The following is a 23,597-nucleotide window of genomic DNA, read 5'->3' as shown; positions in this document are numbered from 1 at the left end:
CATCAGGAAAGGAGCTGCGAGAGGACAATGAAGACTACCAGCAGGTGTTGTTGGATGTGAGGCGATCCCTACGCCGCTTCCCACCTGGTGAGATGGTCTTCCTGTTTATAGCAGGGAAGCTCCATATGCACCAGGAGCTCCCTGTCCCCACACCTCCATGTGATGCATCTCACTTCTGGGGCCAGAGTAGATCTGCAGGAGCAACACTCCAGGGACCCATAGAAGTGGAATCTTCTGGAAAGGCCTTTTCGATCTGTTTGCCGCAACACCCATTTCAGATATGGCTGCAGGTTTCCTCAGGCTTTTCCTTGCACTGCACCTGTTTGTCAGCATGTTCTTTCCACACTAAATTCTCCCCCTTAACTTGCTGACTCATTCTGCCAGCCCATCTGGTACAGTGATAACTCACCCTATATCTAGAGAGGCCTGACTCAGATATAACCATCCCTGGCCATTCTGCTATTGTTCATAGGATGCGACAGAGTCGTGTATGGTGATTGAGGGGTTTACCATTTTCCTACAGGTATCTTAGACTGAAACATATCTGGGTTTGGAGCCTGAGTTCACTAATGATTTACGTGGATTTTGGTGTTTTTTTAATCACTGCTAAAGCGACTGTCATGCACCAACATATTCAACTCTCAACATTTTATAACAAAACCTTCTTGCTTTTCCTTAGTTCATATGGTTGGTTGGTGCTTGGTGCTATTTATAGACTCTTTTATACTAGCAGTTACCTGACTTTGCAGAGCAGTTGTTTGTTGCTCCTGGGCAGAAACTACTTTTCACTGCCTGCTTTTTTTCTTTGTATAAACAGTATATTCAGATCATCAGTATATTGTGGATACCATGCAGATCCCTGTTGCTCAAGGTTCTGCTAACACCATATTCCTTTTGAATGGCCATATTCTGACAATGCTTAGAATTCATAATAGGCCAAAAAAAGGAGATCTTTGTGTTGTCAAAACTTTGCTTGGGATTTTGTGAAGCTTGTTCTGCTGTGGGGCACTGTATTTTCTTATACGGATCCTGGCAAAAAGTGGATACAGTTTTCTCTACACATGGCGTTCTGTTCCAAAGATGCTTTCTGTCTATAGGTGGGCAGTGTGATCACTTCTATGAGCTTTGCAAACTCAGCACAGTTTCCATGAAAGTGAATTAGTTTAATTCGGACTTCTGGAATATTAAAAATAATTAAAATCCTCAGCATATACAGGCATGGAGTGTAATTTAGCCTTCAAGATGTTTTACGAACACTAGTAAATCCTCCCCATCCTTGCAAAGCAAATATTAATATTCCCATTTTACAGATGGTGAAACTGCAGTATAAAGGGATAAGCAACTTACCAAAGGCCATTGGGGTTGTTGCCAGAACCGGGATTAGAACCCAGGAGTTCCTGGTTTCTAGTCCCATGCTCAGGCCACGGCACCATGCCCCACACTCAGATAGGGTTGGTTGACAGGTGTCAGGACATTGAGATTGTGGTTGTCTCTGCATGGGTACAGCTGATTAGACTGCTCCTGGGATTCTGTGGGTGACTGACGCAGTACATGGCAGGTACCTTGTCAGGTCTCTGACTCAGCCTTGTACTAGGCCCATCTGCTGCTGTCCCCACAGGGATGCCAGATGAGCAGAGGGAAGGGCTCCAGGAAGAACTGATCGACATCATCCTGCAGGTTTTACAGCGCAACCCCCAGCTGCACTACTACCAGGGCTATCATGACATTGTGGTCACTTTTCTGCTGGTCGTGGGGGAGAGACTGGCGACTGCTCTTGTGGAAAAGCTTTCGACCCACCACCTCAGGTACTTCAGCTGGGCACGTGTGGTGCGTCTCCTGCAGAGTGGGGTGATGAGGAGCTTCCTGCCCACTTTCCCTGTCAGAAGCCCCATGTTGTGGAGAAGCCTTTCCTGCCATTCACATAGGGAAGAGTCTGGAAATGTAGGGAAAACAAAAAAGCCCCATGAGCCCAAAAAGCAAAGCATGAACAGACTGGCTGCTTTTAGCCGACAGTGCTAACAAGGCCAGGGGTGCTATGAAACTGCTGTGGTAATGACGTGAATAGCAAATGGCTTCACAGAGCCATGCGAAGGGAAAGCTGAAGTGAGGGCTGGTTGTTCTATTGTGGAATGCACTGCCTCTGTACATTAAACACCCACTTCATAGCCCCTCCTGTGACCGCCTGTTGCATTCTCGCTTCCATGGCTTCCCCCAGGGTGGCCTAGGACAATGGCTCACTTTTCATGCAGTGCAGTAGGCTGTCCTGGACCTGGTCAGTGGTGAGCATGGCCAGGTACCGTGGGAGAATCTGAGTCTGAGTGAGTTATGTGTGTCAGCCAGGCTGGAATTCGGCCTCTGGACTGGTTCTGAAGGGAGTCTTCTCCCGTTCCCCATTGGGGAGCTGTTGGCTACAACCCTTGGCACTGGGAAGGCATTAGGATTGTGCTCACATTATTTTCCTAACTCTGGGCCTGTATGCACTCAGGCGTGCATGGACGTAGCAAAAAGTGTGAATAAAATCAGTGCTGTAATTTCAGTGCAAGGTTGTGGGTAGACCCACTGTTAGTTCTTACTACTAGTGGTAGGTGGCTGTTGCAGGGAAGAGGGTGTGCTAGGGCAGAGTCCCTGGCTCTTTTCTGACTCCTTGTTGTGAGACTGGACCTCTGGAAGGAGTGGAATGCAACAGGGTCAGCACTCCGAGATGCAGTTGTAGGGACAGCCCCACCCCAGGTGTCAACTGGGTTGCAAGTATGTCTTCACTTCTGATTGTCTCTGTGTGTTGTGCACTCACCGTGGTGAATGGGACTGGAATGACACTGTAGCCTGATGGAGCTTTTGTTTGTCTCATGGCAGGGATTTTATGGACCCAACTATGGACAACACCAAGCACATTTTAAATTACCTGATGCCCATTATAGACCAGGTGAACCCTGAACTCCATGACTTCATGCAAAGGTATGTCAGGGTTCACCACCCCTTTCCCTTTCTCACGGGGCTCAGCGGCAGCACCTAGCCAAGCCCTGCCGTTCTCGTGGTGTTATTCCAAGGCACTGTGTGACTCAGCTGGGGTAGGGCCTGCACTGCATAGCACTGCGGTGCTTTCCTCAAAATGGAGCTGTGGCCCCACCGCTGATAAATACGGAAACCCCTGTGGTCCTTGGTTTTCCTGCTGCCCCTTGCTTTTGAAGCCGTTACACTGCATCTTGAGGGCTGCTTCATACTGTGGCATCACCACCCTGGCTCCTTGTCACCTGTGCTTGCATGACAAAATGATTAGCAGCTGGTGGGGGCCTTCTGCAGTTTATCATTGGCCCTGAGGATAATTGGGGCCTCTTTCAAAAATGGCGGTGGGTTGAAATCAGGGGAAAGGGGGGGACCTATCCAGAGAAAAGCAGAGGTGGGAAACTTCTATTCAGAGTCCCTTGCCCACTAGACCCACAGCTGCACTGTCCACTGTGCAAGCAATTTCTCTGTAGTGATGAGGTTGGTGGCCGACTCCCAGAGGCTGGTAACTCTTCAGAGTGGGCAGCCGGCTGGAAGGTTTATAACTCGTACCGTGCAGTGTGCTATACACGAGTGCAGCACACATCACTCTCTTTAAAACCCTCCTGAAGAGAGACTCCAGGGTCAAACTCCCAACCTTTGTGAGGGAACTGTCTCCTCTCTGAATGAACCACTTCTACGCGGTGGTGATCTGGGAACTGAGAGAATCCTTGGATACATGTGACATTCCAAGATGCACCTGAGTGTATGTGGTGCAGTAACTGGGCATTTCCATGATGGTAGCATCTGTCTGTCGGAGGGAGGGAGGGAGGCACAGTTACAGTGGTGGGCTGGGCCCTAATCACCCATCACAGGTGGTCAGTGGCCCGTCTCTTACCAGAAATGGAGGAACCCTTGCCATTAAGGGATCACCAGAAGGTACTTTTATCCACACTGGAGAGGTGTGGCAGAGGAGATTCTGGTAGCAGATGAGCTGTCTAATTGGGTGTTTTCTGTTTGCACAGTGCTGAAGTGGGGACCATCTTTGCACTCAGTTGGCTCATAACCTGGTTTGGACATGTCCTGGCTGACTTCCGACACGTGGTGCGATTGTATGACTTCTTCCTGGCATGCCACCCGCTGATGCCCATTTACTTTGCTGCTGTGGTAGGTATCAGCTGTTGTGACTTTGTAAGTGAATGAAACCAGTGTGTACCATTAACAGTTACACAGATGGGGCTAGTGAATTCAGCATTGGCTTCTAACCCTGTTCCATCTAGAATGTCAGGTGTACCTAAGGCTCTTTCCAAGGAAATGGGGTTTAGTGAGTTCAGTGTGTTTTTAGTGAAGAACATCACATGTCTCTCTTTGCCCACTGCCCCGATCTCTGAACCCTGGGAGTAGAATCCCAGGTGTATGCACCTTCCAGCTATTCCCATACAGGGCAGTCGTCATGGCTGCACTGTGTGGCCAAGAGGGAAGCAGGACATACAGCAAACTTCAGCCTATTGTTTTCTACTACAGAAATGAGTGAATGTGTTGGGCAGACCCTGGGTGCAATACTGACTGGAATTCTTTTTCTTGGCATTGCCACTGCAATTTGAGATGGAGACTTACCAAGGCATTATTTACAGTTAGGGCTTGGTTGCAAGCAGATTTCATATTTGTGTCCGTGTGCCATTTATCTGAGTGTCACCTAAACAAATGTCGCTTCCAAAGCAGTTTCACCCCAGGGTGCCGTGTTCAGATACTGACTGGGCCTGGCTCAGGAGTCTTGGACTGCTCTCAAAGCCACAGCACCTCCAGCAGGAGCTTTTCATGGCTTCAGAGCAGCTAGGGGAACTTACTGTGTCTCCTCACTCAAGAGTGTGATGTTCTAATATGCGCCTTCAGGCTGGATCAAGGAATTCATTAATAATTGAGGGGTGGAGTGATCTTTTTCATGGCAGGCCAAGTTCCTTCCAGGCCCTAGAGGCAGCAGTAGTGAATGAAAACAGAAAGGACACCAGCCTACCCCAGAGCATTGAGCTGCTGCTTCCTTCCCTTTGCAGATCGTATTGTATCGGGAGCAGGAGGTTCTGGACTGCGAATGCGACATGGCCTCTGTCCACCATCTCTTGTCCCAGATCCCGCAGGACCTTCCCTATGAGACCCTGATTAGCAGAGCTGGGGATCTCTTCGTCCAGTTTCCTCCGTCAGAGCTTGCCAGGAAGGCAGCACAGCAGCGTGCTGAGAGGTGAGTGCTGGACGGCGTGCGTTTTTGCTGTGCAACTCCCAGCATGCAGCATTGAGGCAGCTCAGGAGGGAAGCCCAGTGTCCATCTCAGAAAGTGCTTGCAGGAATGGAGCATGACTAGGATCAGATCATGTGCTTTAAATCCTCATGCTTCTGACCTGGGCAAGCAGAATGTTCCATTTCACCTGGTCACAGCTCTTTAAAAGAAAGCCAAGCCATACAGATTGGCTCATTCCATCAGGCTCTGCCTTTTCCTCTTCTGCACAAACTCCGTGACAGCTTCCTCACTCCCGTGGGACTTCCCTTATGCTCCCGTGGGACTTCTCTTATGCTGTCCCCTCCCTGCTGGATCCATTCCTTCTGTGGGCTTGGATTCCTCATCTCTGGGTCCAAAAGCCAAAGCACGCCTCTGCCATTTGGTCCCCACACAAATCTAAACCCCGTAGCACTTGATCGGGATAACAGGCAGAGCTTTGTTCAGCTTTCAGTGTGGTATTAAGATGATGCACTGTTTGTCGGATGGACTGTTCTTGGGACTGGTGGATAGAATACGAGCAGAACAGTACTTAGGGACTGACTAACATAAAAACGGCCAGAGTGGGTCAGACCAAAGCTCCATCTAGCCCAGTGTCCTGTTTTCCGACAGAGGCCAATGCCAGGTGCCCCAGAAGGAATGAACAGAACAGATAGTCACCAGTTGATCTATCCCCTGTCACCCATTCCCAGCTTATGGCAAACAGAGGCTAGGGACACCATCCCTGCCCATCCTGGCTCATAGCCGTTGATGGACCTCTCCTCCATGAACTATTTTAAAGTGTTAGCAATGCTCTGTTAATGCCTAATCAAACCAGCAAAGCTGAAAGGGCCTCACTACTCAGTGCTGCTTTTCCATGCCAAAGGTCTCTTTCAGGTTCTGTTTGGAACACCGGTTTCCATCTTTTGCAGACAATCGCCCTCTGGCTTTGGCAGTATCTTGTGGAGCAGGGGTTTCTACCAACATTTCTCTTTGCACTTCAGTTAGTTGCTTTCAGGACAGTCACGTCTGCAGTCCCCTGCTCCTTCGTCGCTCTCGTTCAGCCAGCGGGGTCGAGTATACTGAGGAAGCTCATCCTGCTCAGAGCAGCTTTCTGTGGGCTAAGGGTGTCTGGGTGCAGAAGGACCCCTCTAGCTCCTTTTCTCTTTATTTCGGTCTCTTTCACTTGCAGGACCGCTGCGTCCACCTTTAAAGACTTTGAGTTGGCTTCAGCCCAGCAGAGACCAGACGCTGTGCTGCGACAGCGCTTCAGGGACCGGCTCCGAGTGGAGGAACGGACAAAATCCATCTTGACAAAACCAAGGACCAACCGGTTTGTCAAGCTGGCAGTGATGGGGCTGACGGTGGCACTGGGGGCAGCTGCTCTTGCCGTAGTGAAGAGTGCACTAGAATGGGCACCCAAGTTTGAACTGCAGATTTTCCCCTGATGGAGGGAGAATGGTGCCCTACCACTTTAAAGACCACATCCCGCCATAGCAGGAGAGGACGGTGTTTCCTTTATTGAAAGGATTGTCTAAAAATGACTGGTGTAGAGTTTTCTAGTCCTGCTGCCCTTCATAACACAACTTGCCTTTGTCCCCGAGTCAGTGGGGAATGGCCCAGCAGCAGTGCTCACCATGTGAGGATGCTCACCTTGTTCTCGCCTCCCTGAGCAGCAAGAAAACGCCTCCTCTCTTACTCTGAGGAATTAGAAGCTAACACTTCCTGATCTGGCACTGCCTGGAACAGCCTGGCTGGTCAGGTTTCACACACAGTGACTGGACACCTGCAGAGTCTCCCCAGCGTGTAATGGGAAAGGAAACAACTAAATATTTTCAGGTAGATGAGCGGTCACATCTGCATCAGGAATCAGTCTAGGAACTCAGTGAGTTGGGGGGGAGGTTAGACTGCTGATGAATGGTGTAAGTAGCTTTCTAGTTCTCAGGGCACCCCTTTCTGCCCTCCCCAGAGCACTCCGCTTTCTAAAGAGTCATGGACTTATCAACACTCTGATCTTTTTCTTGCTCTGCAGGCAATGTTTTAGTAGAGCAAAGCCTGTTTCGCAAATTCCTGTCATGGGAATAGACCCCCTAGACCAACACTAGGGTTCAAGGTTGTCACCACTGTCTAACAGCATGAGTTACATTAATGTCCTAATCTCCCCAGTCTAGTATGTTTACAGGAGGGAACATCCATGGGCTTTTTCTGGTCTACTGGAGAGAGGTCAGCTCTCAGTCAGCCACACCAACTTGACTGGTAATAAGCGTAGTCGATTCTTTCAGTTCAGCAAGATGAGATGGGGCTGAGTGTGAATTATTTGCCTCAGGTGAGAACAGTTACTTGCCAGGCCACACCAGCTAGAGTTACTACACCTAGAGAAGCCATTTCAATTGCTAACTTTTAAACACAGCCTTTAAACTAAAAAAAGATTTTTTCCACAATAGCTTGCAGCAGGACAGAAGCCATTGCCCCTGGAAGGCCCTTTAAAATCTCTCCAACTAACTGTTCAGACTTTCACATCAACCCTTAAAATGCTGCAGGTGAGTGACTTTTCCAGAAATTGACCCCAGGTGCTTACAGCCCAGCCACTCACCAGATCTGCCGCCAGCTTCTCCTCCTCCCAGCCCCAAAACCTCCAAGCACCTAGTACTATCTAACTTAAACTAAGCCAATAGACACTACACACCTCTACCTCCTCCTCCATTGCTGCTAACCTCTCCCACAAGTGCCCTTACCCTGCCCTACAGCTTCCAAGGTGACTGACTGTCCCCCCTGCATCCCACCTGATGCCATCTGCCCCCGTTTCAAGCAGTTACACACATGGAAATTAGGTGTTGTTTGAAGAGTTAAGGAAATCTGAATATACTGGAAGCTTTGTGCCCTGCAGTAATCTAGAGCCTTTTATTAATTCTTAATACAGTCAATTTTATATCTGAGTTACTCTGTGCCCTCAGTCCTGAAGGCACCGTGCCATTCAGAACTGCAGTGTAAGGAAGTAATAGTGCCTAGATAGCATAGCAGTGTGCACCTTATACAAGCATAACTTTATCGGATCGGAGCAGGGCTCTGAGCAAAAAAATTGACCTTTGCTCCTGCAGTTGCTGATGTCTGGGGTATGTTTTGATTCAAAAAACAAAAACAAAACAGCAAGGAGGAAATTTGCACAATTCCCCTTTCTGTTGTTGGCCCTTCTTTGTGGGCACCTTGCTTTCTAGTGACATCTGGCTAGTCAGTGATCAGGTTGCTTCCACTCAAGTGATCGCTCCTCCCCTTTGCCAGCATGTCTTCTAACATGCTGCAGGTTTAAAAGGTATTGTCAATTTCTGGCTGCATGGGAGTGAGCTGCCCAACCCATGGGAAGTTGCGGGTGACGTCCTCTCCAATAAATGGAGTTGCGGGTATGGGCAGAGCTGTTAAATGAAGCACTTTATTAAAAAGAAAAAAGAAAAAAAAATCCACTCCTAGAAGAGGAGGGCACTCTCCCCCAGGGGTTATTTTCTCACATGGTTTACCTTCCTTGCCTAAATACAAACCCAGGACCCTGGTTCCATCAGAGGCACCTTGGATGCTTGTGGTTGATCTCATTGAAACAGAAGATACCTTCCTATATAGCTACCAAGAGAGATGAGCCCTTCAGCAGTGTTTGGCCTGTGTTTAACTTGGTGTGATTTGTGATAGGCCCAGGCAGGGAATTAAGAAGAGAGGGAGTGTGTGGGAGGATTTTTCCAAAGCACTGAGGTGAGTTGGGAGTACAAGTCCCATTCAGTGGGGTTTATGCTCTTAACTCAGGGCCTTCTGCAAATCCTGCCTGACCTGTACAATTAAAATATAGTGGGGGGATGTGGCCTTTTCTGTTGTGTAAAGGCAGCCGGAAAGGAGTTTCATCACCCATCTGAAAATCTTTCTGCTGTTCTTTTTGTTTGTTTTTTAAACATTAGAAATTCAGGTCTTGTCTCACCTGCTTTGCTTATCAGATGCTGGGCAACTAGAGAGCTGGTAGAATTGATATCACAAGTATCAAGGAGCAAATACTGAGTAGTTGAGAGTTATAGTCGACTTTTAACATTGTTTTTCCTGTTAACACCTCTAGCTCCAGCACCAGACACAATTGGCAGGAAAGATCTTTGTTAAAGGTTGAAACCCTCTGTCCATGCTTCAGTTACAGGCTTCGAGAGTGCCTGTTCCAGCTCTCTGGTCCTCCAGCACACGCAGGGAAGAGGAGACTTGATGTTACTGACTCCTGAGGGAAAAACACAAACATCCCTGCCTGCCTTCCCTATGCCTAGTAAAGCAACAGAAGATGCCATTGCAGGGACCTCCTGTGGCACTGAGTGTGTTGTGCATACTGTGTGATTTCCCCTTGCATGTACAGATCTAAAGGCCTAGCAGGTAGCCTGGAGATGCTGCTGGAAACCAGTACCGCTTGGAGATTTAGTCAAACGCCTCCCACACCTAAGCGTGAACCCCTGCCTTACACACTCGGAGCGGTTTCCAGCCCATGTGTAGGCTCATTCCCGCCTGGAAGGGTTACTGGGCCTTCAGTACCTTCCGTGGCTGAGGGTCCCTGGACTGCCCTCGGGCTCTCCAGGAACGTACCAGTTTCATTCTCTTTTTACACCTTAACGGAGGAGGCCGGGATGGCCCCTCCTGAAAGACACCGTTCTCTTCAGGTGGTTTATGCTGTATAAAGACTTGTATACATGTGTAAATGCTGTTTTGTACAGAACTGTGTAAAATAAACAGCAATACCCAGTTACCATATACCTCCCCCAGTGTGAGTGTGCCACGGGGCTAGCAGGTCTGTCTGCCCACGCATGTGGCTTGCAGCTTGTGAGGTGCAAAATTGTTTTTTCTGTCTCCCCCTGAGCCTGGAGCTGGCCTTGCTGTGCAGTGAGTGAGTCACCCAGTGGTTCTGTTTCCAGCTCTGCCACCAACTCAGCTGTGTCGCTGCTCAAGGAACGTCATTGTTTCTAGTTCCCTATTTGCCACAGGTTCACTTCTGAACTGAAGAAGGGGAAAGGACGAGAGAACGGGTGGGTGAGCAGGGAGAGGCTGAAATGCACTTAATGTCATGGTCAGAGATGCTGGTCATGTTGCCCAGGTCACTCTTAGCCATGTCAAAAGGAAGCTGTGGCACCCATCCAGTCCTTTGGGCAGCTCACTCATTGACCCTAGCCCGGAGGCACATTCTACAGCGGGGTTTGAGTTCATTAGTAACCCTCCTCCATGCTCTGTTCAGCCCTGCAGACGCTGCTGGTGTCCCTCTTCACAGCTCCATGACGTGTAGCAGGCACGTGGTAGCAGGTGGCTGTTTACTAGAGTGGGCTGGTGCTATTTTTAGCATGCTGTGACTTCCTTCCAAGAAGTAATTTTCATAATAGCGTTTAAAGTTTATGTTGTAGAAATGTTATATTGGACATATGACTTCATCTGCTGGTGAAACGCCGCCCACCCCCAGCACAACAGCAGCTAGTTACCAGAATTCTGCAATCCAGCAGCTTAGGCCAGGAAGGGAGTCAGACTTCACACCAAAGGAAAAGCCAGGTGGCCAGATTGTGTAAAGGGAAGTGGGATTTACCCATGAATAACCAGGAGCCCAGGGTCTCTCGTGTATGGCTTAGGCCCTAGACAGCAGGCTGGGGTAAATCAGCATGGATGGCAATGAAGCGATGCTGATTTGGCAGCTCAGGGGATGTGACGGGGTTTCTATCACATTGAGACGAATTGCTGACAGACACCAGCCCCTCCCAGAACAAACGAGACACTTCTATTCCCCAAAGCAGGAGTCATTTGGCCTAGTTTGGGATTTACGTCTACGACCCACTGATGTGCTAGGGGCAGGCTAAACCTGTCTCTCAGGAGATGCCATATCTGCATAAACAGGCACAGCACCAATGGGTTGACACAAACTTCTGGATCAAAAGTTGCAGCCCTTTATTGTAAATCCAGGCGGAGGGCAACGAAAGCTGCCTGCTAAGAACCAACACCTGCCCGATCTGTCCCCGGTGCCCTGGAGCGTGCCATGCCTCGTGCACGCCAGCTGGGCTGGGAGATTGCTGGGTCCTGCTGCACCAGCTGACTGAAGTGCCAATGGGCTGCGGCGGGCAGGATGGAGGCTGTAACGAGCCAGGTGTAGAGGTGGGTGCCCAGGCAGTCCCCTGGAGCACTCAGTAGTGTTGCTTCTCTCTGATGAGCTGGCCCTTTTTTCCGGCTTGGCCACTTGGGAGATGAGGAGCATCAAAACCCTTTTTCACTAGCTGGCAAAATGGCTAAGGCTGCGCTGCTGACCTGTAGGCTAGGGGAGCCGTGTTTTCCCTAGGGGATGAGGAAGGCTCCTTCAAGCCTGAGGGCCACTAATGTACCGGCCACTTCCATCAACTAGAGGAGCCAGACTGTCCCCAGCCTGCTGTTCCAACCCAGCCTGGTCATCTTCTACACAGCTGCTGCAGAGGGACACGTGAAGGGAGCAGCTCATGAGGTAGGACACCCCACAACTTGCACAGGGCACTTGGTTCCCAGCAGGGGAGGTCAACCCCCAGCCTTCTCCTAAGTCTGCCTTCAATACATGAAACAGGAACACTCCGCTCGCCCCACGGCTGCTGATCTGCACAGTCCTTCCCCTAGCAGAGACGTGGGTCTGTAGTGGGCTCTGGGAGCCAGAAACCTACAGGCCTGGCCCCCAGCTGTGACAGCGTGGTGGGGAGAGTAGCCGGGGCTCAAGGGGAGCTGTGTTCCCCCCCAACGGGGCTGGGGCACTGTGTAGGGAGCGGCCACCCCATCCTTCCTCTTGACTCCTGTGTGCTCAGTGGCAGTTCTGACAGTGGGGATGGCAAGCAACACCGTTCAGCCTGCAGCGGCAGCCACCGCTGGTGTCGCCCGGGCCCTGGGGAGAGGAGAGCAGAGGAGAGATGATGCACACACAGGGACTGGAGTCAAACGGTGGACAGATGGGTAAGAGGCAGTCAGGACGTGGGACTGGGAGCGAGGCGGTTGTGCTAAGCTGCTGGACAGGTGCAGGCAGGCTGGAGGCAGGCAAGGCTCTGGCACTGGAGGGGAGAAATATAATGGGGGGAGCACTGGAATTAACTCTCCACTCCTGCAGCCAGCTGAGTTGTGAGCCATGACCGCCCTGGCTGGCTCCTGCACTCCCGCCAGCCACTCCAGCATCCAGAGGGCCAGCTGTGTGCAGCAGCAGCTAGTTATTTAAATTGTCACAATTAGGCTTCAGAGTGAACAACCCTGCTGCGTCCAGTGGTTCATGCCTCTCCGAGCATGTGGGTTGGGCTGTGTGCAGACTTGAGAAGGCAGAGCCACAGGGGCTCGTGTTGGCAGGTTTTGTAAATTCTGGGGCAAGCGACTCTGCAGAATGGCAGGGTTCCCAAGGTCAAACCTACAGTCGCACACGCTGGTTCATGCTCCAAACTTACCTCTGACCCCCAGCGTGGCCCCTTGGTCACCCAGCAGATCTCCGTGTGACAGACAGTGCAGCGGATCCAGTCACAGCCATCCTTCTTCTGGACAATGATCTTACACGTAGGACAGTACATGGCCTCCCCTTTCTGGACCATCGTCTGAAAGGAGAGGAGGGCAATGATAACATGTGCACGGTGGAGTTGATGGCCCCGGCTCCCATTCCTACCCTGGATCCCCAGCAATGCCACCGAAGACACTCAGGGGGATTTGCCCTTCGCAGCTGATGGGATCGCAGCTAGCGTCTGGGCTGCCCCGAGCTCAGAATCAGTGGACTGCTTGCTTTACCTGGCTCTCTAAAGCCAATACTCCCTCGTTTTGGACCATTGCACCCACAGGGTAGGAGAATGCCCAGGAGCCAAGCCATGCGAGCGCCTATTGGTGCAGTCACATTCCACTGGTCTGGCAGTGGAAAGCTGGGGCATTCACCTATCTCCCACTCTCTACAGCCCCTTCCCCTTCTGCCTGCATCAAGCTCCGCTGTCTGGTCAGTGCATTTCCTAAAGCACCAGCAAGGGCTGAGAATGGTCACATGACTTTCTTTACCATTAAATCTGCAATGCCTCCCTGGCCATGTTCAATGCTAGCCTGCAGCCCCTTCCTGTCCATCCATCCATCTACCCCCCCCCACACACACACACCTGTATCACTGGCATCCCAGTGCCCCTCTGCCTACACATTGCTCTGCCCACAAAAGGGCCAGGCCAGAGTGGGCTCTTACCATCAGCATCTCGGTGGTCTGCCTGGCAGCCTGGTCGTTCTGAGCCCGAAGCTTGAGGTCATCCTGATACTCCTTGCAGTTCATGTTCTCGTGAATGGCCTGGGGAGAGCATCCTGCTAGATCACCAGGCTCTCGCACGCCTCACGCAGCAGCTGCTACAGCCTGGCCTTGTTTTCTACTTGCTGCTTCCCCCTGCAGTACCGAGCTCCCAGGCTCAGGGGCCAACACAGGTCACCTCCCCCCAGCTACATCAACTGTGCCTAGGGGAACACATCTCCTCCAACACAACCCTGAGATGGACTGAACCCCCTGGCCCCCCCCACACTGCAGGGCAGGGCCCACATACGCATTCCAAGCCTCTTTTGTGGGGCAAGGGTACATGACCAGAGTTGAGGGGAAGATCAGAGTGAGCTGGGGCTGATCCAGGCGAGGGATGGAGCACAGGGCAGTGGCTACGGGCTGCTGTTGGCAGAGCTAAGGCCATGGCCCTGTTAGTAGGCTCTGGCTCCCCTCTAGGAATGCGGTTCTCTTTTCTGTCTACCCGTCTCTTGTACTGACCTGTCCCAGACAGAGGCCAAGGGACCATGGCAGGCAGCATGTGACACCGTGGATCTAGGGCTGCATGGATGTGATGCTGGGCTCATCTAAAGCCCTGGGTAGGCCTTCGCCAGTTCCAGGGGCGGCCATGCTGCACTAGGACAGAGCAGGGCTCCTGAGCTTGGTCACTGCTGCCACACATAGTTCAAAGGCCATCAGCTGCTTTAAGGCTGCATCCCCCCCTTTCCTGAACACAGCTATGCCCCATGGCACCTGGCTTTGCAGAGCTCACTGGTCTCTGAACTCCCCTTCCCCCATTCTGGCCTCTCGGCCTAGGAAGCTGCAAAGATGCTGGGGCAGAGGCAGGTGGCATCTCACCTTGCAGAGCATGCAGTTCACCTTCTGGCACACGGGGCAGGGAAATTCGTTCACATCGTCCTCAAAGATGCACCAGCCCCGGCAGTCCGTGGTCTTGCAGTGGTAGCTGAACCGGCTGCGGTTCTCGGCGATGGAGACGCCCAGGTCCAGGAAGTGCTGGTATTCGGCAGCACTCAGGAGCTATGAGTGGGACCCAACCCTCTCCATCAGCACTGAGACACTTGCCCGTCCCCTGGCAGTGACTGTGATAACAGCCCCATCCTCTTCTCCCTGCCCCACATCCCCCTGCTCCCTCGCAAAATAGCTGCCCCAATTTCCCTGCTCTAGCCCAGCCTACAGGACCTAGCCATGTTGGCATACCGTTGCTTTCTTGGGTGGTATCCAGTCTCAGCTGTGCCTGCAGCTCCCAACCCACACCTGACTCTGTCCCTCCTACTCCAGCCCCAGGGGCCCTGGCCCGTACCGCTTTGATCTCCCGTTCCAGCAGCTGTCCTGGGCAGGAGTACTTCTCGTCGATGTACGGACAGGGCACCTCGGGCTCCAGGCTATTCAGTATCGTCCCCTTCAGACAGTCCCTATGAGGAGCCAGGGGTCAGAGGAGACACCAGCATGGCACGAGCACGGGGCAAGCTGCTTGAAGACTGAGCTGGGTGGGGTCACCTAAGGGCCAACCTAGGCAGCAGCAGAGCCAGGCCTGAGGTAAGGAGAGGAAATCCCACCGCAGACCCAGCCAGAGCAGCATACGCAGCCTGCCTGGGGCCCCCAGTCCCTGGGTGGGTACAGAGGGGATTACAACAGCATAAGAACGGCCCTACTGGGTCAGACCAGAGGTCCATCAAGCCCAGTATCCTGTCCTCTGACAGTGGCCAATGGCGGGTGCCCCAAAGGGAATGAACAGACAAGTTATCAAGTGATCCATGCCCTGTCATCCAATCCCAGATTCTGGCAAACAGAGGCTAGGGATACCATTCCTGCCCATCCTGGCTAATAGCCATTGATGGACCTGTCCTCCATGAATCTATCTCCCTTTTGAACCCTGTTATAGTATTGGCCTTCATGACACCCTCTGGCAAGGAGTTCCAGAGGTTGACTGTGCATTGCATGAAAAAATATTTTCTTGTGTTTGTTTTAAACCAGCTACCCATACATTTCATTTGGTGGTCCCTTGTTCTTGTATTATGAGAAGGAGTAAATAACACTTCCTTATTTACTTTCTCTACACCACTCATGATTTTATAGCCCTCTATCATATCCCCCCCTTAGTTGCTTCTTTTCCATGCTGAAAAGTCCTAGTTTTATTAATCTCTCCTCATACGGAAGCCATTCTATACCCCTAATAATTTTTGTTGCCCTTTTCTGAACCTTTTCCAATTCCAATATATCTTTTTTGAGATGGGGCGATCACATCTGCACACAGTATACAAGATGTGGGCGTACCACGGATTTATATAGAGGCAATATGATATTTTCTCTCTTATTATCAATCCCTTCCTTGATGATTCCCAACATTCTGTTCGCTTTTTTGACGGCTGCTGCACATTGAGTGGATGTTTTCAGAGAACTAGCCACAATGACTCCAAAATCTTTTTTTTGAGTGGTAACAGCTAATTTAGACCCCATCATTGTATATGTATAGTTAGGATTATGTTTTCCAATGTATATTACTTTGCATTGATCAACATTAAATTTCATCTGCCATTTTGTTGCCCAGTCACCCGGTTTTGTGAGATCCTTTTGTAGCTCTTCGCAGTCTGCCTGGGACTTAACTATCTTGAGTAGTTTTGTATCATCTGCAAATTTTGCCACCTCACTGTTTACCCCTTTTTTCAGATTGTTTATGAATATGTTAAATAGGACTGGGCCCAGTACAGACCCCTGGGGGACACCACTATTTACCTCTCTCCATTCTGAAAACTGACCATGTATTCCTACCCTTTGTTTCCTATCTTTTAACCAGTTACCAATCCATGAGAGAATTTTCTCTCTCATCCCATGACTGCTTATTTTGCGATTGGCTCCTTTCCACCTACCTGCAGACTGGCACCCCAAGTGGGACTGACTTGTACATAAGCTAGCACCCCAGCAATCAGCTTCTCCTTGTACATAGATCTATACGGTACACAGCACTGGAGGGGGCTCCACTCGCAGATCCTTAGGAGGGAACCTAGTGCTCCCTCACCAGGTCCCTGCTGCACTGAAACAAGCTCCCAGCTGATCGAGGGACACTGCCAGGCACTCGGAAGCCTTTGGCTGGGCAGCACTGCCAGCTGGTGCCTGCTCATCTCCAATCATTCTGGGTGTGGGCTTGTCATGCAGAAGGTTAGTGGCTGCAGGGCACAGGGCTGGAGTTAAAGCCCCTGCAGATAATTGGCTAATTGGTGGCAGGTGCCCATAAACGACACAGGCTGAGGGCTTGGAAGGGGGGTAGCAGAGAAGAAGGAGCAGGGTGATGATGATTGCATCTCTGCTCTGGCACAGGGCCCATGAGCGCCCAGCACACTGTCTCCCGTCCCGTTTTCTCCTACTCAGGGGCCAGTTTGAAGTCTTTGGATCGAGCAGGAGAACAATCCCACTAGGACTGGGCCCCGCGGGGGTGGATTAAGATGTGATGAACACCTTAGTGGAGGAGGGTCACACTGCTTTTCCCTCCCCGCCTCCCTTCCTGCTAGTGGTTCCTGTCTGGCAGAGCCCTGGCTTCCCACAGCTAATGGGATCCCCATAGATTTTTGGGTAGCCCAGGCCAGTCCATCCACCCTACACGGCAGGGCCAGGCTAAGAAGGCTAAAGCAAGAGCATAGCCTCTTAACAGGATTCAGCCAGGCTAGTTACTGTCATGCTACCAATCTTTAGCCGTATGGGGCACCCTGCCGACGCCCTGTTGGCAAGTATGCCGGGGGAACGCTCTGTCTATCTTAGTGCTGCCCAGCTGGGCAGCTCTTCCAGCAGGGGACGTGCAACCAGGCACTCTAACCCAGAGACACAAACCAGCTGGCAAAGCCTAGGAGGTTCTGAAGCAGGTAAGGCTCCCAAGGTGGAGGCCAGACAGGGAAGGGGCTGGGGCTCCTGTGCACAGGCCAGCCGGGCAGGAGAAGAGCCGGGGCTCCCGGGGCGGAGGCCGGATGGCTGGGCGGGAGAGGGGCCGGGGCTCCCAGGGCAGAGGCCGGATGGGAGAGAGACCAGGGCTCCTGGACGCAGTCTGGCCAGGTGGGAGAAGGGCTGGGGTGGAGGCCAGCCGGCTGGGGAGGAGAGGGGCTGGGGCTCACGGGTACAGTCTAGGCAGGCGGGAGAGGGGCTGGGGCTCCCAGGCACCAGCGGGCCGGGGTTAGGGCCGACCCACCTGCAGAAGGAGTGCAGGCACTCCCGGAGGGTCACCCCCTCTCCAGGCTGCAGGGTCACAAAGCAGATGGGACATTCGATCACTTCATCGGCGGGCACCAGGCTCTGCCCATCCAGCTGCAGGAGGTGCTGGTAGTTCTCAATCTTCTGCTGCTCTGTCACCTTGGCAGAGAGAACAGCCAGTGTCAACAGGAGGGTCTGGCGGATGGGGCACTTTGCTTACATTTCCTATTAGGAATCTTGACCCCTATGGGACTGTACCCTAGCCTCTCTACTCCACCCCAGCAGCTCTGTGCAACCCTGGGGAATCCCCTCTGCAGGGACAGTGAAAGGGCCTCGCAGAGCAGTGGCCAGGGAAGGGAAGGAACATGATCCCAGCCTGCTTTGCGCTCCAGCTGTTTTGGGCTGCCAGTCTGTCCCCTAGGGATGGTTACAGCCTGGGTGTAAGTTAGAACAGTCCCTGGGCTGCTCTGACTTACCCCAAGAACCAAGCCTGCCCCTTGGCCATCCCACAATGCTGGAGGCTCAAAGGCAGGAATTAGTGAAGTCTGTTAGCTGGGTAACAATAAGCCAGTGCTCATCTGCTAGGTGGAGAGCCCCATTCAGCAGCAGGCAGCTCAGAGACCCCCCTGAGCAGGGGGTCTACTGTTTCCCCCAACCTATCTCAAACCAGGGCTTGTTTTCAGAATGTCCTCTCAGCCTCCCTCCCTCTCTGTCTGTCTCTGATAAATGCTGCCCAAGGTCAGCCCCACCCCAGCCTGCCCGGCCAGGCCAGGGGGCTGGGGGAGGGGAAGTAATTAGTAACCCAGCAGCGACTTCCAGCCATTGATAGATTTCAGAGCTGTCCAGAGGGGAACTGAGGCCCAGATCACCCAAAGATTTGGACGCCTCAGCCAATCAATAAGTGACTTGCCCCCAGGGAGGATGTGACAGGGCCTGGACCCTCAGGCCTGCTCCTTTGGAGTCATTGCAAAAGCTTCATGCAAATAAAAAGAGGGAGAAGGGACTCAGAGAGGGAATCAGCCTCCTCTGCCATCATCGGGCGCCCCCAGCTCTCCCTTGCATGCCCACCCTGTGACGGGGAGCTTTCCCAGCCCAGCATGCCCCACACTGCTCCATTAAAACCAGGAGCAACATGCAGCTGCAGCCTTCAGAGTCCATTGCAGCTGGCCACTGCAGGCTGCACCTCCCTGCCCTGCACTGGCTCTGTGTGGCTGAGGGAACAATGGGGCAGGCCCCTCGACAGCATAGCGTGAAGGCTGGAAAGAGCCTGGAAATGAGGATCTTCTGGATCTGGTGCAAAGCGTAGCTCCACTGCTGGCCCTGGCGAGGTCGGGGCAACGGGCCCCACTGCTGGAGATAAGGCACCGCGAGCGCCTGGACCAGCGTAACTCTGCGCTCCCGAGTCCTCCTGGCACAGGCTAGACAAGCCCCACCCGCCTCGGGGAGAACCGGTGTAGCATGAGGGCAGCTCCCCTGACGAGTGCCCCCTTGGCAGCATGGAACCGCCCCCGGAGCCCTGTGCAGCTGAGCGGCGCCAGCCGGGTGTGCAGCTGGGCTAGAAGAACCGGTGACCCCCATCCCCGCTACTGGTCAGTCTCTGCACAGGGGACCATGTGCCAAGAGACACCCCAAGGGACCAGCCTAGTGGAGCCAGGGCAAGGTGCTGCACCAGGAGCTGCATTACAACGCTTGCTTATGGCAGGGGGTTGCCTCTTGAAAACAGTGCACGAGGCAGGATCTGCCCCAGGATCTGACCCACAGCTCCCCAGGGTCCCAGCCTCCAACCTGTTGGTACTGCCACATGGCTTCCTCCTCATTCCTCATCCTCGCCAGCTCCTCCTCATCCGGCTGGTAAGCCGCGGGCACCGTGTAGTCCTCAGGCCGCTCATTGCAGCAGATCTCGCAGCCCGGGCGGGTGGGCTTGTTGACATAGGTGCAGCTCGGACAGACCCAGCCGACCTAGGAACAGCCCCAGTGAGAACACGGGAGGTGAAAGAAATGAGCCAGAGGGGGGCGTTGGCACCCTGCTTCTGGGGCTCCCTTACCTTGGGGGGTTTAGGGGGAGGGGCGGCTTCCGCCTGCAAGAGCTCATGCCTCAGTTCCTTCATGCACAGGCTGCCCTGCGCCCCGCTGAGCCCCGCGTCTGCCAGTTCCTGGCTCCCGCGAGGCTGCAGGATAATGTCTCCGAAGCCCAGTTCTAGAGAGAGGCAAGAGAGAGTGACTTGCTGACAGGAGACGGAGCTCCCTGCTGCTCCCACATGCTCTGGCCATCTCTCAGGAGCCAGCTCTCGGTGCAGCCCCGGATTTCAGCACCGGCTTCTTGCCATCGCCCTGCAAGGGACGTCTCCTCCTGACACCCGCGCTAGCCCTCAGCTGCAAGTCCAGCAGTCCCCTCTGCTTCCTGCCCACTGGAATTCCCCAGCGCCAGGCTCTGCCTTTGGGGCTCCCCTCAGCCGCTCCGCCAGCCTCACCTGCCAGGACTCGGCGCTCCCGCTCCCTCTGGAACGTCTCTTTGCTGAGCTTGGCCTCTTTGGCAGACCTGAGGTAGAGATAGGCCATGTCGCCGTCTCGCTGGATGCCGTTGTAGTGCAGGGTCTCCTGGTCTCCAGGGAGCCTCTTGCCCACCACCCACTGCTGAACGCTGGGTGGGAAGCCATAGAGGAGGAATACCTGGGCCAAGAGACACCGAGGGCCTCGTTCAGAACCAGCTGGCCACCAGATACTGTTGAGGGCAGTCGCTCAGTGACCTTACGCAGGCGCCCACCAGCAACAGGTGCCTCATGCGGGAGCCAGCAGATCACGCCACACAAACCAAGGCAAGCAGAGGGCAGCCCAGGAAGGACAGGCAGGGGGTGTCAGTAAAACAACAGATACTGCAGCCAGCTGGCAGGCTACTTGCTGCCCACGAGGCAGCTGCCACCTGCAAGGCCGGTGTGTGGTCTCCCCCACTCTTTGTGCCATCAGTGCCCCCGGCTCCAGCCCACAGGCCCGTACCATGTCCTTCAGAGAAGCCAAAGTCATATGAGGATTGACTTTCAGGTATATGGGGACTGTGGTCATCTGGGCGTCCTCCACTCCCACCCACAAGCTGAAAAAAGAGAGGCAGTGAGAGCAATTCTGGTGTCCCTCCTGCCCTCCCCGAGATCCCACCGCAAGGTGCGTGCATGGCTCCCCGTGCCCGCCTCAGTCGCTCAGCCTCCAGCTCACGAGCTCCTGCTTTCTGTCCTTCCATTCCTCCTGCTCGCGTGGCCCAAGTCGCCTCCTCCCGGCTGCTGGTCTGGGGAAGGAGCTCGGAAGGGAAACACCGTTGCCTCATTCTTCCCTACTGAGCCCAGGGCTGGCCCCCCTCTTGGTTCCACATGCTGCAGACCTGACAAGGGACTTTGACCCAGGGACCATCAGTGCAAAAGGTGCAGCCTCCCCTGCTGGAGCCAAAGCCCTAGATCTTTAGCGTCTCCTGTGGACTAGTCATTAGAGGGGGGCCAAGCCCCATTCCCTCCTGGCCTGATCACACCTCACAATGGAGCTGCCCCTGGTTTATGGAGAAGGAGGCCAGGGCCACAGGAGGGAGACCCAAGAGCTGCAAATGGGGAACCACCCATTCTGGGGAGGGAACGTCCATGCCCCAGCCCCCTGCTCCCTAAATCTCCTGCAGTGGAGTCTCTATGAGCAGTGGCTTAACACCCCCTTTAAAGGGATAGTGACCATGGTTGGCCACCATCCCCATTCCCCTGAGGCCCATGGGCGGCACCCACATGGGTGCCCTCCCTGCAGAAGCTGCCCAGCACGTGCTCACCTGATTTCCTTTTTGGGGTAGGCCTCTGGCTTCACCTGCACCGTTACGGGCGCCCGCTGCTCGGCCAGCCAGCCAGCACACTCCAGTGCCAGCTCCTTGTCCCCTCCCTCGATGGCCTCAGCCAGCTTCAGGGCCAGCTCCTCTGCTACAGACAAGAGACCAGGCTGTGCTGGGCTGGGCCCTACTGGGAGGTCTCCTGGTTCGGGGCCAGGGCAGGACCTGTTCAAAGAGCCATGTGGACTCCATCTGGGGCCTGGCAGGGGAGCTGCTAGGAGCTGTTTGCTGCCCAAGTTGCTAATTACCATAGATGAGTATCATTATTTAGATGTATGCAAAGATTAAGAGAGGTCCCTCCACGGCTCTGGGGGCCCCCGTCAACATACTGCAGCCCCAAACTGAGCTGCCTCGCAGAACAATGAATTCCCTTCCCCACACACATCTGCTTTCTCTGCCCGCCACCCTCCATCTCCACCAGCGTGTCCTGCAGCATGCCCACTTAGGGCCGTACAGGCCAAACCGCTGTGCACCGGTGGACGTTTCCCTAGGCCCCTCACATGGAGGGGCTTCCTCGGACGCCCCAGTGACCCCACCTTTCTTCGTTGTCTCCTCCGTGTATTTTGTCCCCATCGCAGCAGAATCCCGGGGCTGTTTAAGGCAAACAGAAGCATGTCAAACCCACGCTGGGGGAGCGGGGCTGGATGGCTGGGGCGCTGGGAGCCCAGTGCAGCCGTTGCCTCTCCCCGGCAGGGACCCCAGAGCCCAGCCACCTAGGGCTCCCTGGGGCTCTGTGCTGGGCTTGGCGTGGCCAGGGCAAGTGAGCTGGGTAGGGCCACGCGGCCCCCTCCCTGCACCAGCCGATGCCCGCTTCGCTCTCCCCACCCACACCCCGGAGCTCCCTCTTGTGTTCTCCAGCGCGCATTGCGCCTGCCCCATCCCACTCCAGGCTACGCTGGGCTAGAGCGGTGCCCAGCAGCCCCTGCTCACAAAGCCAGGCGGACGGACCTCAGCAGGGCTGTCCCAGCGCGGACGTACAGGCACGGTGGCTGCCTGGCCCTCTTTTTAAAAGTGCTTTCCCAGGGGGCGTGTGGGCACCTTCGTTTCCCTGCAGGAGTCAGCCCCGTTAGCTCTTCCCTGGGTCAGCCCAGGGGCAGGCTGTGCTTTCGGGATATTGTGCCTCCAGCCCATGCTGGGTCTTGCAGGCCCCACCTGTGCTTGGGTGAGTCCCTGCCCTGCATGCCTCAGCCACTGATCCCCGTTACCGCCGGAGGCTGGACGGACGAAAGCAGGAAAGCACTGACAGCGAGCTGGGTGCTGCACAACCCCCAGCAGGCACAATCCCTGCCCCGCTTACCTTCCAACCCTAGCCACGTTTGCCAGCCGTACGGGGATCAAGCTGGGTCAACACCGGCAGCTCGCTGAGCCGGGGCTCTGCCCCGATCACAGCCCCCGCGGACCCATGGAGCGGGAAGCCGGACTCCATGTGTCCAGGTGGTCAGCCAAGGCTACATGAGCGAGCGATCCCTGCATGTGGCTCCACAGGCCTGACAGACATGGCAGCAGGAAGAGGAACTCAGCAGCAGGGAAGCCCAGCAAGCACAAAAAACCCACACTGTCAGGCTGGAGGGCAAAAGCCACTCCCTGTGCGTCCTACCCGCCTGGCTCACTTACCTCCGGGAGCCCTGCACCGGGGCTAGATTTCAGAGTGCGGCGCTGGGCAGGGGTCAGGGTCAGCTGAGAGCTCACCACTGACAAGTGAAAACCGAAAGCAGAAGCAGAGAGATGAGGAAGTGGAGTCAAGGCCCTGAAACAGGGCAGGGCTAAGAGCCGCAGGAACAAAACCACACGAAGCAGCTGCAGGGGACTCAGAAACTGAAAGTGCAGCTCCGCAGCCCTCCCCCGGCAGGGCCCGCTGAGAGGAATCGCAAGGTGCTCCCCGACCCACAGGCTGCGGAGCAGGGGCTCTGACCCTCTCGGCCTCCTAGGGATTCCCATTCACTGGCGAGCTACCCGGGGTGGGCCGTGCCGGGCTTTGAAGCAACAGAAGGGGAGGCCTGCCCTGAAGGCGCCGTCCCAGGGGTTGGCGGGGAGTTGAGGCAGGCGGGGACAGGATTCTGGGAGGTCTAGTG

General features: G+C 54.2%; 2 protein-coding genes across 8 annotated transcripts in view; one reads left to right on the top strand and one right to left on the bottom strand.

Annotated features, from left to right (window-relative positions):
• TBC1D20 (TBC1 domain family member 20) overlaps positions 1–9,989 on the top strand; it is a 15,596-nt gene extending 5,607 nt beyond the window's left edge. For 2 of the 4 annotated variants that reach the window (XM_038370115.2, XM_038370113.2), the window contains 6 exons: positions 7–87; positions 1,619–1,805; positions 2,854–2,955; positions 4,008–4,149; positions 5,034–5,218; positions 6,423–9,989. In XM_038370115.2, coding sequence (XP_038226043.1) covers positions 7–87; positions 1,619–1,805; positions 2,854–2,955; positions 4,008–4,149; positions 5,034–5,218; positions 6,423–6,678 — 953 coding nt within the window. In that variant the 3' untranslated portion in view covers positions 6,679–9,989. The remainder of the gene's footprint in view (positions 1–6; positions 88–1,618; positions 1,806–2,853; positions 2,956–4,007; positions 4,150–5,033; positions 5,219–6,422) is intronic. The other 2 variants (XR_005288682.2, XR_005288679.2) reach the window with 2 other exon arrangements.
• RBCK1 (RANBP2-type and C3HC4-type zinc finger containing 1) lies at positions 9,144–23,597 on the bottom strand. 4 transcript variants are annotated; one of them, XM_038370109.2, is made up of 13 exons: positions 23,140–23,597; positions 22,062–22,116; positions 21,472–21,616; positions 20,670–20,763; positions 20,147–20,345; positions 19,721–19,872; positions 19,461–19,634; positions 17,674–17,834; positions 14,800–14,911; positions 14,337–14,516; positions 13,422–13,520; positions 12,658–12,801; positions 9,144–12,113 (listed from the first exon to the last, which is right to left on the bottom strand). In XM_038370109.2, exons 1-13 carry the CDS (start codon positions 23,461–23,463, stop codon positions 12,033–12,035), a joined length of 1,920 nt encoding a protein of 639 aa, XP_038226037.1. In that variant the 5' UTR covers positions 23,464–23,597; the 3' UTR covers positions 9,144–12,032. The 4 variants fall into 4 exon arrangements, with proteins under 4 accessions (XP_038226037.1, XP_043352100.1, XP_038226038.1 ...); XM_043496165.1 differs by lacking the exon at positions 23,140–23,597 and adding an exon at positions 22,564–22,978; XM_038370110.2 differs by lacking the exons at positions 20,670–20,763; positions 21,472–21,616 and having other exon boundaries at positions 22,062–22,115.

Source organism: Dermochelys coriacea, chromosome 13 (genome assembly GCF_009764565.3).
Source record: "Dermochelys coriacea isolate rDerCor1 chromosome 13, rDerCor1.pri.v4, whole genome shotgun sequence".
Classification (NCBI taxonomy): domain Eukaryota; kingdom Metazoa; phylum Chordata; order Testudines; family Dermochelyidae; genus Dermochelys; species Dermochelys coriacea.
The sequence above is the reverse complement of the archived record's forward strand: the minus strand, read 5'-3'. Positions and strand labels throughout refer to the sequence as shown.

Bases quoted from the DNA above. Each gene is read 5' to 3' on its own strand.
- RBCK1 (XM_038370109.2), bottom strand. From the start codon at position 23,463: ATGGGAATCCCTAGGAGGCCGAGAGGGTCAGAGCCCCTGCTCCGCAGC. The intron at 14,912-17,673 runs GTGGGTCGGCCC...GGCTCCTCATAG, and splicing joins TGCCTGCACTCCTTCTGCAG to GGACTGTCTGAAGGGGACGA. The intron at 13,521-14,336 runs GTGAGATGCCAC...TGCTCTCCCCAG, and splicing joins TGAACTGCATGCTCTGCAAG to GCCATTCACGAGAACATGAA.